The 13,086-nt window shown below is 42.1% G+C and overlaps 1 protein-coding gene across 1 annotated transcript; it reads left to right on the top strand.

Moving 5' to 3' along the window:
* Window positions 1-1,298: 1,298 nt before the first annotated feature.
* Window positions 1,299-8,021, top strand: LOC311492343 (high affinity immunoglobulin gamma Fc receptor I-like; the record flags this gene model as incomplete). The annotated part of the gene is made up of 6 exons (XM_084550601.1): window positions 1,299-1,329; window positions 1,472-1,513; window positions 1,689-1,946; window positions 2,029-2,274; window positions 7,484-7,729; window positions 7,819-8,021. The coding sequence occupies 6 exons, from the start codon at window positions 1,299-1,301 to the stop codon at window positions 8,019-8,021; spliced, it is 1,026 nt and encodes a 341-aa protein (XP_084406727.1).
* Between the last annotated feature and the right edge of the window lie 5,065 nt (window positions 8,022-13,086).

Genomic DNA, 13,086 nt, shown 5'->3' with positions numbered 1-13,086 from the left:
TTGAAGCTCTGTGGAACGCGGTTGTAAATGAACATCAACCATTCCCGCTGACAGTTGAGTTCTTGGGGAAGTCTGTGTAGAGTCTTGACCTGCCCCAAACATCCTGGAACATTACACGCATAGTCCGACATACCGTATCCCTCTTGTCAGAAACTGTGGTTAGCTGTCGCCGGGGCTAGCTAGCTAACGCCTCCGCCCTTACAGTGGGCTGGAACATGCAAATGAGAGAGGGTGTATCCAAAAGGGCTGGGCGCCTATTACGTGTTATCGGAGCTCTGTTCAGATTTGCCCATTTCAACACGGCCATTTCTAGTTTTGAATTTGCATACGAAAGCAGGCTGGAGAAGGCGGTGAAGTTTTTGGTGTGGTCCTTAGACACCACTCGGAGCCTAAATTCAACAGGAACAACGTAAATGTGGTTTTGAATTCTAGGACTCCTTTAAACAAACCAGTAGGAAAAATACGAAAATGTAAAATAACAAAATATTATGTATACAATAAATAAATAATAAATATTTTTAAATCTCAAATCAACAATCAACAATGAATATGAATATAAATTATTAATTATTCATATTGATTAATCATGTTGATAACAACAAGTTTGATATTTATCTTAAATAAAAAAAAAATAATACATTCGTCAATTTCCTGCACCTGTCTTAGACGTCCATATGACCTCCAGAAAAGTTATCTAGTCTGACGATCAAATGTTGAACGGCATATTGACGTCTAAATGGGGTCATGGTTAGACGTCGAAATAGCGGACCTAGTTTGCACATCGTGTAGACGTTCAGAATTGGTCATGGGCCGATGGACGCAATATAGACATGATCTGCACGTCAATCAGACATCTAATGTTTAGTGGGGTACGTTTTCAATAAATGAACCTAGTATTTTACAGGTTCAAATAGACACAAACTATTGTTTTTATTCATTCTACCGGTAGTTCATTTTGCTCAAACAGAAATTGAGGCCTGCCTCTAAAATGGCCTCCTTCCAATAAAGGCCTGGACCGCAATGCGCTTGAGTAAAATAAAGGCCCGGGCCTGTATTAGAGGATTTACGGTATGTTATAATGTTAAAAAAACACAAACAACATGGAGAACATTTAGCAAATGTCAGAGGTGCTTTGACCACAGATTTGTTCTGCCTTTGCTCTTTGTACCACCCACTGATATTTAACTAAAACACTGAGGCTATTTCCATCACCTCTGCTTCTCAACAGTCAAACAGGAAGAGACCACATCTCACTTTACACTTCAGTCTGATGCTCAGTCAGTCAGCAGCAAGACAACATGGAGGTCAGAGCTTTCTGCATCCCACTGTGTGAGTACTGGCTCCTTTCCAGATTAAAACTCAATGATAAAGACTTTATTTATAATTAAAAATCTCATGCACGTGAAAATCTTTGAATGTTATTTAGTGAGTGAACTTAAATTTAACTAATTTCTTTTCTTTCCGTCTTCAGTGACTGTGATGATCCTGTTGTGTGCACGAGACCAGGAAGTTGGTGAGTAGATGTTTTGTTGGGCAGTTGTAGAAAAGAGGCAAAAATATCTTGAGACTGGTGTGTTTAAGCATCACAGGAGTTCCTCTATTACTTTTCTACTTTTAAATGTTGTAGACGTCGTCCAGCAGTTCACAGGAGTAAATGTCTAAACTGAATTTCTCTGTTTTTTTCTCAGATGCAGCTTTTCTGCGTATCTCTCCAAACAGACTGCAGTTCTTTGAATTAGAGCCAGTCATTTTTTACTGTGAGGGAGTCTTTTACTGTGATGTTGAACATAAAACAATTCTGGAGACGAACTCGTGTTGCACCACTAATAACAGAACATCAAGAGGACCTAACTGCACCATTGAAAATCTTTATCCAGAGGATTCTGGAACGTATTGGTGTGAGGAAGGAGGAGAGAGAAGAAACATCATCAACATCAATATCGCTTGTATGTTTGCAGTGAGGCAGTGATATTTTGTTATTATCTCAACGTGATTTCAAGATAAATTAAATATGATCGTGTTCTTCAGCTGGTTCTGTGATAATGGAGAGTCCTGCTCATCCTGTGATGGAGGGAGAAGATGTGACTCTGAGCTGCCGAACCAAAATATCTTCCTCCAACATCGCAGCTGATTTCTATCAAGATGGAGTCCACAAGTGGAGAAGCTCCACAGGAAATCTGAGACTCAAAACAGTCTCCATACTTGATCAAGGATTCTACAAATGTCACATCTCTGGAGTTGGAGAATCACCACAGAGCTTGCTGTCTGTTGGAGGTGAGATATGTAGGTTTTTCAAATTAAGATTCATAAAGTATTGATCACATACGTGTTTACACTCTCAAACAATTCCCATCTCCTTAAGTTTCAGCTTTTCCTACCGTCGATACAGAAGATCACAAGGACTCTAATCCTGTTGGAGGTGAGACGTGTCACTTTTAAGATAGATTGAATAAAGTGTTTTGCTTATTTCACTTCTATTTAGTCACAACCACTTTCTGTCTCATAATGTCTTTTCTCTCTTCGGAAACTCGCATAGATCATCGTCCCTCCTCAGATCACGGCTGTCACATTTACTCTATCCTGAGGACCGTGTTCACCATCATCATGGTGGCGCTTCTGCTACTGCTGCTCGGATGTCTTCACTGTGTGATAGTCAGAGTTATAAAACATGACTCATCTCCAACAGAATAGAGAGCTTTCTGTTATATTAAAGAAAAAGTTGGCCTCGATGACATAGGAGAATAAAAGCTAACTTAGTCGCTGATATTGTGGAGTTAACATTTTATCAAGGCTACTGTCACATTTCATCTAGAATTAAGTCCGCTGCCATCAAGCTGCTTTCTATGCTTCTAGACACAGGGTTAGACGCTGTAACTGGATCAGGAAATGAGCGTCTTGCTGAGAAACTTGTCTAACGTGTCTGCAAATGTGGTTTTTAAACCTTTCGCACTGGCCATAACTCTGACACATGGTGTTTAAAATAAGCACAGCGTCTGAGCGCTTCTATTAATTGATGCTGGTTTATAGAAACGTGTGAACTGTCACAATGTGTCAGCACCATTTGGTGTCTTCTGCTGTTTGAAATTTTGTAAAATCTAAAGAAAAATAAATTTGTTTGTTGACAGTGTTGACAGAAATGCATTAACATGGTGTTCTTTAATGTGGTGTTTTTTTTTTTGTTTTTTTTTTAAAAAAAACTTTTTATCCTGAATGGTACACCTCAGATGAGAGAGTAAGACAGAAGTGAGGTAAAGACAGATGTAAAAAGAAAGAATGTAAGGGAAAATGAAAATCATGATATTCTTCATCAATTTGACCCTTTTATTTCAAAAGTAGCTTTTATAGATGAGTCTAGACTGAAGATGTAAGTCTGACAAGTCTCCATTACTGCAGAGACACTTTTGAACACATATGTTATTATATTTATGGAAAGCGTTTCAGTTTTTACACACTATTGGCTAGAAATCTTTTGATTTAAAAACTGTGGTCTTTGAGGATCGGGGGAAACCAGATGGATGCACTAGAGTCTATTACATATAGCAAGTATACAGCATATAAACCCAAGTTGCCTCCAGTAAACAACTGATTTTAGCTCAAAAATCCTTCTCAATATACTAACCAGAAAGTCCTTCCTCTAGGTTGAGCATTCACATTAATTGACCCCATCTGTGGTCAAAATCTATTGGTGTCAGACACAAGCAGCCGTCTTCCCGACTGTATGTTTGTGCACATTTACATTCCCTGAGCCTTACCTTACTCTGGACACCATAATGTTTATGTCGTTGCTTAAATGCTTTTTTGAAAACATGCAAACAGTTCTGTAGCCCCCTTCGAGCCTCTTAATCACTTTTCTTTTTAGCTCTTACTCCAAACGTCTTTATTTTACTAAAGTTCATATACTACTTGGGTACAAGTCTTTGTTCAATACACCGAACAATACCCGATTTGCATGAACTGAGTCCAAATCTGGGAGAGAACCCCCTACAGTCCCCTGTGCAGTTTTTATCATTCGGACTAAGTCCCTCCAGTGCTGTGCAGCTCCCATACCACACTGTCATACCAAGACAGAGGATGGGCTGTATTGTGGTCCTGTAGAAGTTATTGAGTAGTCAACAGGAGAGTCCAACCCTCTTCAGCTACCTGAGGAAAAAGAGCCTCTGTTGGGCCTTCTTCACCAGGTTTGCGGTGTTGACAGACTACGTCAGGTCAGATGTGATGTGGGTGCCCAGGAATTTGATGTCGAGGAGTGTGCTCTGTCTTCCTGGACCTCCTGTAGTCCACAATGACCTCCTTGGTCTTGCTGGTGTTCAGAAGAAGGTTGTTGTCTGAGCACCACTCTTTCAGGTGCTGGATCTCCTGTCAGCAATGGGTCTCATCATTGACACCCACCACGGTGGTGTCATCAGCAACCTTCACAATTGTGTTTGTGGGATGGATGGCAGAACAGTCATGTGTGAAGAATGTGAAGAGAGCTGGGCTGAGCACACAGCCCTGCGGCATTTCGGTGTTCAGGACCAGTGTGGACGATGTGCAGTCCTCAATTCTCACCACCTGAGGTCTATTGGTGAGAAAGTCCCTGATCCAGAGGCACATAGAAGCAGACAGTCCCATGTCATGAAGCTTCAGTGTCAGTTTGTCCAGAATGATAGAGTTAAAAGCTGAACTGAAGTCGTCAAAAAGCATCCTGGCGTACGTGTTAGGATGCTCAGACAGGGCTGTGTGCAGAGCAATGTAGACTACATCCTCTGTTGATCAGTTCCCCCTGTAGGCAAACTGGTGGCGTGTCCAGATCAGCAGGGATGATGTCCTTGATGTGCTTTAGGACGATCCTCTTAAAACACTTCATGATTACCGGGGTTGGAGCGAACGGGTGGTAATCACTGAGGCAGGTGACAGCTAACTTTTTAGGTAGAGGGACAATTATGGAGGACTTGAGGTAAACATGAACTTTGGACAGCTGCAGAGACAGGTTGAAAGTGTCCAGGAAAACTCCTGCCAGCTGGTCAGCACATAGTCTCAGGGTGCGACCTGCCACTTTATCAGGTCCTGCAGCCTTGTTGATGTTGATCTGCCTCAGGGTGGAGCTCACTTGATGAAGCTGCAGGACAAGAGGCTGATGTTGCTCCTCCAGCCGGGGAAGAGGCCTAGTTACGTTGCAGCCAGGTGTAATGAAGCGTGCAAAGAAATTGTTCAGGATGTTGGGTAGAGTGGGCTCAAGGCTGACCTCCTGGTTGCTGAGCTTGTAGTCTGTTATTGTCCTGATGCCCCTCCACATGTTGCATGTGTGGTTGATGTGGTCTGACATGCTCACGTATGGAGATGCTGCAGCCTTGTATGGTCCCTGTATGTTGCAGTAAACCTGATCCAGGATGTTATTGTCTCTGGTTGGAAAGTTTGTGAGTATGTGAAGTTTGGAAAGTACTCCTTTAAGTTCCACGTGGTTAAAGTCTCCAGCTACGATCACAGCCGCCTGTGGGTTTGTATTCATCTGTCTGCTGATCAGACAATACAGCTCCTCTAATGCTAATTTAGCATTAGGCTACACTGGAATATCGACGGAAAGGATCAGGATAGAGCACTCTCTAACCAGTTTATATAGTCTGCATTTTAATGCAAGACATTCCAAGTCAGGGGACCGTTCCGATAATGCTGTTAGCTGTACACCATGAGTTGTTAATGTATAGCACTAAGCCCCCATCTTTGCATTTGCTGGAGGACGCAGTCTGGTTGGCTCGGAACAAAGAGTGCCCCTGTAGCTCCACCGCAGCGTCTGGGATGTTATTCTCCTCCCAGGTCTCAGTGACTATCGCCACACAACTGTCCCTCATTTGCTGGACGATCCTCAGCTGAATCTAGTCCATTTTGTTGCAGATAGACCTAGTGTTCGTCAGAAAGAGACCTGGAAGAGCTGGTCTGTGTGGATTAGCCTGTAGCCTGCTCTGCTTGCCCCACTTTAGTTTGTCTTCTCCAGCTCCTAGGCCGCAAAAGGGGGGACGGTGAGAACGCTGGTTAGCCGCTGCACTTCTGGTGGAATAACATCTGGCTTGGGATATGTGTAAAGTCTCTGCTGACTTCCATTTCCTAATAACTCCACACGTCTGTACTGAATTAAGGCATCCACAAGATGCAGTAGGGCAAAACTCACATATAAACAAAGAAAAACACGAGAGTCTCAAGCTGCCTCGTACATAGTTGCCGCCATCTTGGTCGGCCATCAGTCAGAGTATGGAGTGGTTAAGCTCTTGATAGGTCACAGTAGAAGAAAGGGAGCACCTGGCTTCTCCAACAAAAGCCTTTTTAAACTCCAGCTCCTCAAGCGTCCGCCAATCACTGGCCGGCCTACAGGAAGCTGTAAAGAAAAACGAAAACAGCAACCCCTGCAGGAAGGGAGGAAGAACAATACCACACAGGCACTCACATGACCCACAGTCATAACAGGACTCAGTGGTTAAATGTGTGAGCTGCTTTTAAGATGTTTCCTCACAGTCTCAGCTATACATCAGACTAATAAGTATATGTTAGAATGTTAAAAAAACACAAACAACATGTAGAACAACATGGAGAAGCAAATGTCAGAGGTGCATTGACCACAGATTTGCTCTGCCTTTGCTCTTTGTACCACCCACTGATATTTAACTAAACCACTGAGGCTATTTCCACCACCTCTGAACATCAGACTGAAGTGTAAAGAGAGAAGTGGTCTCTTCCTGTTTGACTATTGAGAAGCAGTCAGTCAGTGGCAAGACAACATGGAGGTCAGAGCTTTCTGCATCCCACTGTGTGAGTACTGGCTCCTTTCTAGATTGAAACTCAATGGTAAAGACTTAATTTACAATTAAAAAGCTCATGCATGTGAAAATCTTTGAATGTTATTTAGTGAGTGAACTTAAATTTAACTAATTTCCTTTCTTTGTGTCTTCAGTGACTGTGATGATCCTGTTGTGTGCACGAGACCAGGAAGTTGGTCAGTAGATGTTTTGTTGGGCAGTTGTAGAAAAGAGGCAAAAATATCTTGAGATTGGTGTGTTTAATCATCACAGGAGTTCCTCTATTACTTTTCTTCTTTTAAATGTTGTAGACATTGTCCAGCAGTTCACAGGAGTTAATGTCTAAACTGAATTTCTCTGTTTTTCTTTGTCTCAGATGCAGCTTTTCTTCATATCTCTCCAAACAGACAGCAGTTCTTTGAATATGAGTCGGTCACTTTGTACTGTGAGGGAGTCTTTTACTGTGATGCTGAAGGTAAATCGATTCTGGAGAAGCCCTCGTGTTGCACCACTAATAACAGAACATCAAGAGGACCTAGCTGCACCATTGAAAATCTTTATCCAGAGGATTCTGGAATGTACTGGTGTGAGCAAGGAGGAGAGAAAGGAAACATCATCGACATCAATGTTGCTTGTATGTTTGCAGTGAGGCAGTGATATTTTGTGATTATCTCAACGTGATTTCAAGATAAATTAAACATGATCATGTTCTTCAGCTGGTTCTGTGATCCTGGAGAGTCCTGCTCGTCCTGTGATGGAGGGAGAAGATGTGACTCTGAGCTGCCGAACCAAAATATCTTCCTCCAACAGCAAAGCTGATTTCTATAAAGATGGAGTCCACACGTGGAGAAGCTCCACAGGAAATCTGAGACTCAAAACAGTCTCCATGCTTGATCAAGGACTCTACAAATGTCACATCTCTGGAGCTGGAGAATCACCACAGAGCTGGCTGTCTGTTGGAGGTGAGACATGAAGGCTTTTTCAAAACAAGATTAATAAAGTATTGATCACGTATGTGTTCACACTCTCAAACAATTCCCATCTCCTTAAGATCACAAAACCTCTAGTCCTGCCTCCTCTTCCTCTGCAAGCACACCATGGATCGTCATCTCCGTCTTGTTGATCCTTCTCTTGTTGGTTGTTGGACTACTTCGCTTTGGCAGATTTCTCTGTGGCAGAGGTGAAGATCATAACTCGAATTTTACTCAAAAGTTCAGAAAAGCCACGGAGGAGTTCCTCAGGGTTGGGTGCTAGGGCCCGAAGTTTTTCAAGTTATAAATAATTCTGTTGGGTATTAATTTCAGGAAACACTGCGCAATTTTCCAAATGAAATGAACTTCCCTCTTATGTAACTATTGTTACTTAGATAATCAGTACTCAGGTTTAGTTCCACCGCAATGTTCAAAATACCTTATTTTTTACAGATTTTCTTTCACGGTTACTGGCAGTAATGGATTCAGAATCATCAGTGCAGCAGACAGGTAGGTTTAACGTTAAGACAGGGATGGGCCACAATTTTTCATCGACACTGACAGAGGGCCACATAGGGCCGCACACTTAACTAGATAAAACTGCCACTTTAAATATGTTTGTGTGTGTGTATGTATATATGTATATATATATCTATATATATATAGATATATATATATTCCTCAGCTACCACAGGGCTAGTGTTGTCCCTGTGGTAGTAGGAGCACTCGGGGCAGTGACCCCCAAACTGGGGGAGTGGCTCCAACAGGTCCCAGGAACAACATCAGAAGCCTCAGTCCAGAAGGGCGCAGTCCTAGGAACAAGAACCCTCAAACTCCCACTCTGGTAGAGGACCCGAGCTTGAGGATGACACAGATACCACCCCAAGAGGGTGAGAGGGACATTTATATAATATGTATATACATATATATATTGAAGCAAACAAAAAATAACCTCTTACTGTTATTATTATTTTTTTTATTATTATTGGAGGCACTATCTAGTGGCCAACTGTGTCATCACAACTGATTCAGTGCCGCAGAGGACACATTTTTATAATTTTCAAAAATTAATCTACTTAATTAACCCACTTCGAGAGAGCTTGTGGGTTGTGTGTGGCCCCCAGGCCACCAGTTGCCCATCTCTGCGTTAAGAGATTAAACATTTAGCAGAAAGGATATGAAATAAATATATTTTTTGTTTGTTTGTTGTTTGTTTTTCAGTCTCTGTACAGGCCAGTGAAGCTGAAGCAAGCCAAGCAATGTATGCTACTGTAACAAAGAACAGGAAGAAGAAAGGTATTTCCTCTAACCTTATATTATTTCAGTCCAGACCACAGTTAGCATGCTACTCAGCATTTACATTGTTTGATGTGACGGTGCTGGTGTTAACTTTAGCTTTTTCTGCACAATGCAGGATTTCAAAGTTGCATTTTTGATGTCAAGCACAAGTCATTGACCCAAATTCAACAACTGATCAGATTATAAAATGTGGAACCAGCCAAAGTTCCAGAGACATATGCTTACTGCCATTCAAGCCAAGAGATGAATGTTAACTGCAGCCTGGTGGTGGTTAGCTTAACTTAGTATTGAAAAAGTTGTTGATTTAAACAATTGCAGAACCAGGCCTGTAAAAGAGACATTAAGTTGATATGTTTGAGCTGTGATCGTTTCTCTCTGTCAGATGAAAATGGAGATTTGCCGGTTTACAACGTTTTGGGCCAGAGTGGCGCTCCACAGCTAGGTCAGAATTAAAATTATTCATAACATTGCTAATCCCAAAATCTGTGTATGACTTATTGTTCTAATTAAAAAAAAATAAATAAATAAAAATAAAAATAAAAAATAAATCATGTAGTAGTGAATATTTCATTTGTCTTCAAAGCAACAGAGTCCAGCGTTCCCTCACTGACCCGAGACCCCGTTGACAGTGACGTCTACTATTCTACAATTCAGGATGTAAGTCAAATACAGTCTTTTATCTCCTTGTTGCTACACAGGTGTCTTTCTTTGAGCACGTTCTTGCTGTCCACTCATAGTTGCTGAAAGAAAAGTCAAATATAACTCAAAAACCTTGAGCCATCGAGCTCCTCGTCTTCTGTCGGTGCAGTGTCTATACAGCTTGTATGAATGTCCAAAACTCTAATTTAGGATTAGCCTGTCTCCAAGCACTGATTCTAGTATTATATATATATATATATATATATATATATATATATATATATATATATATGTGTGTAAATCTCTAAGATTTAAGTGGTTGAGGGCTTCAGAATATTTCCTGGTAAAGGGGTAAGGGTAGAGATTTTAAATCATGCTTTGCTTAGTACAGTAAACTAATGCAATGACTTCTTTTCTTTCTATAATCTACAACTTCCTTGATATTTGTCTTTTGTGTCCTATTAGTTACAGGTTGCTGAACACTGACTGAAAGAGGAGCTTCATGATCTATGTGCAAACCAGGAAGTGACACAGTTAGGGCCAGTATTGTTGTTGTTATTATACAAGCTATAAAAGAAAAAAAAAATCTTTTGACCTCACGTCTGTTTGCTGTGTATCGCATTTAAAATAGTTTCTGTGCAAAAACAAACATGTGGAGTCTGACAGCGAGTGCGCTTTAACCAACACATCAGAGGAGTTTCGGTTTATTTTCATCAGGCAGTTTAACCAACTTGTTCCATCAGCTTAGTCTGTTCACACAGTTGCTCACCAGATGACAGCTGCTGCTGCTGTTGTTTCGAAACGCTCCGCGGTTAGCTGCATATCTGACGTTGTTGCTTTGCTTTTTTAAGTTTGAGGTCAGCAACGAGACGAGAGTTTCTTGTGTTTCAGTAATGAGAATAAAAGTCATGTCCTACACGTCAGCGCGTCTGTTGGAGTTTGTTTTGTGGTACAAAATGTCAGTTTTGTCACATGTGTCATGATTATTATAACTACAGCAGAACGTTCCTCAGTTTTATGAGTGAAATTCACGCACGTCATCATGAAATAACCTGTGTTCACACTGGCAATGGTCTTGAGGGTTATGTCTTTTGAAACCGAAGTGAGTCGATCTTCCCACACTCTGATAGGACATTCACAGATAGATAGATTACTTTGAATTTTCATCTTTTGAATTTCTTGGGTCATCAGTAGTTTGAAGATTCTCCAGCCTCGGCCAATGAAAAGGTCATTGCTTGACCTCACTTCCTGTTTTATTTTTGGTGGTTGTACTTCACCACTAAGACACCTCACCTGTGTCTTGTCAACTCTTCTTCCACCCCCACTCTTCATTTCTTTCCTCCCCTTCTCCCCCGCTACACCTTGTGACAATCTTAGTATCAACTCAAAAGTCCAGGCCAGTGAGCTCCCCCTTATGGTGAGGAAAGGTGTAATACAGACTGGCTGGCCCATGTTAAGTTTAATCAAACCACTTATAATAATGAATAGTTATCATTCTGTCTTGCTGGGGATGTACACTATGTGCCAGAGACCTGGTGGCATTAAGTCTGGTTGTAGGGCTAGTTGGTGAAGAGAGGAGACCACTCCTTTAATCACAAGCCACTAAAATGAACGGAGGATGGCCCAAGAGGACCTTGGGTGGAACAATGAAGACCTTCCTCATTGGACGTGGCCATGCGGTAAAGACAAAGGTCGAACAGACACAAATGGATCTTGAGCCTTTCAGTGTAGCGCACAGAACGAGGATCCATCCTGTTCCAAGTGAAGACTCTGGCCAAATCAGAAAGAAAGTAAAGACCAAAATACCTCTGTGGACAAGACTCTTCTGCTGCTGTTGAAGAACTTGATTTCAGCCTGTGCCCATCTTTTCCTATCTCCCGGCCGGAGACAGAAAAAGGACACAACCAGGCTCCAAGGCAGGTACAACCAGGTTTGTCCACACCTATGTGAATAACGGAATGGATGGGTCAAATGCATGAATAGAATTAAGGGAATAATTCGTTTTTTTAGCTGATGTTTAGATGGGGCCAAACTGGTTTATTTACATGAGGCCCGTGCCGGCCCCACCTATCTCTTTAACAAGGATCTTACTGGGCCATAGGTGGGACACAACCGGGCTGCAAGTGGGTTTGTCCACAGTTTCCACAGTGGCCCAACCTATGAATGCCCATATGGGGCATAAGTGGGATCTAATTGGGCTTTAGATGGTGGCTATCTGGGGAATTTAAATGAGGCCCATGTCGACCCAACCTATTTCTTTAACAAGGATCTCACTAGGTCAGAGGCACGACCCAACCAGGCTTCAAGCAGGCTGCAGGTGAGTTTGTCCATACTTTCCATAGTTGCCGTACCCATGAATGCCCGTATGAGGTATAAGTGGAAACTACCTGGGCTTTAGATGTTGGCTATTTGGGGAATTTAAATAAGACCCACATATGTGCCACATATGCCTTGAACAAGGCATATTTCACATGAGGATGGATCCTCGATGGATCCACTCAGCCCCCTCTTTTAGCTTCTAACGTGTTAATGGTCAAAATCTGCTGGTGTCATGCTCTAGCAGCCACCTTCCTGACAGTATGTTAAAGGGGAACTACAGTTTTTTACAACCTGGACTATATTTCTGGCATAAAATACAATCGTTTACTCACCCATATAACTTTGGTGTCATTTGGAGCGTTGGGGAGATATTTTGAACCGCATATATCCACATAGTGGGAGTAACTGGGACACCAAAACGCAGCCTCAAAAGAATTATCTGCCGCAAAATATTTTGTTATGATACACTAGTGCTATTCCTTGTTGAGTCCGGAGTTACCTGTTATCATCATCCAGGTTCTGTAGATTGACCTACTATCCTCTGACCTGGATGATGTCATCTCTGAGCGTCACGCGCACCCGCAACTGTCGCCTCGTTTACTTGTAGTTTGCTACTGCTAGTTTTTTGCAACATGGCTGAATATTTTTCCGATTCTGAGGTTGTGGACGACGACTTTGTTTATGATGGATGTCCTTACCGTTTTGAGCCAGAGTATACGGATGAGGAGCTCGTTGAAAGGAGAGGAACAGCTGGCCACAGAACAACAAGCCACTGCACGTCCGAGAGTAGACAGTAACTGGTGGTGTTCTTGTGGACAACATTCATCTATGACAACAGAGGAGGAATACCTCTGTTGCTCAGAGTGGGATTTGACAACTCTGGAGGTTTTCCGTTCTATGATAAACCAGGCTGTGGTAGAGACTTTTTCGTGTCCTGAAAGTCAACTGGAAGAACCAGCCAAAGTCTGGGGTGAGCACGAGCACTAGCATATCATAAGAAAATATTGGTGAAATGAATGAGTTTTGCGGCAGATGTGTTATTTACAGGCTGCGTATTGGTGCCCCGGTCAATACCACTATATGGATATACA

Source organism: Chelon labrosus, assembly GCF_963514085.1.
Source record: "Chelon labrosus genome assembly, chromosome: 1".
NCBI classification, from domain to species: domain Eukaryota; kingdom Metazoa; phylum Chordata; class Actinopteri; order Mugiliformes; family Mugilidae; genus Chelon; species Chelon labrosus.
This window is presented reverse-complemented; position numbering and strand designations above follow the sequence as displayed.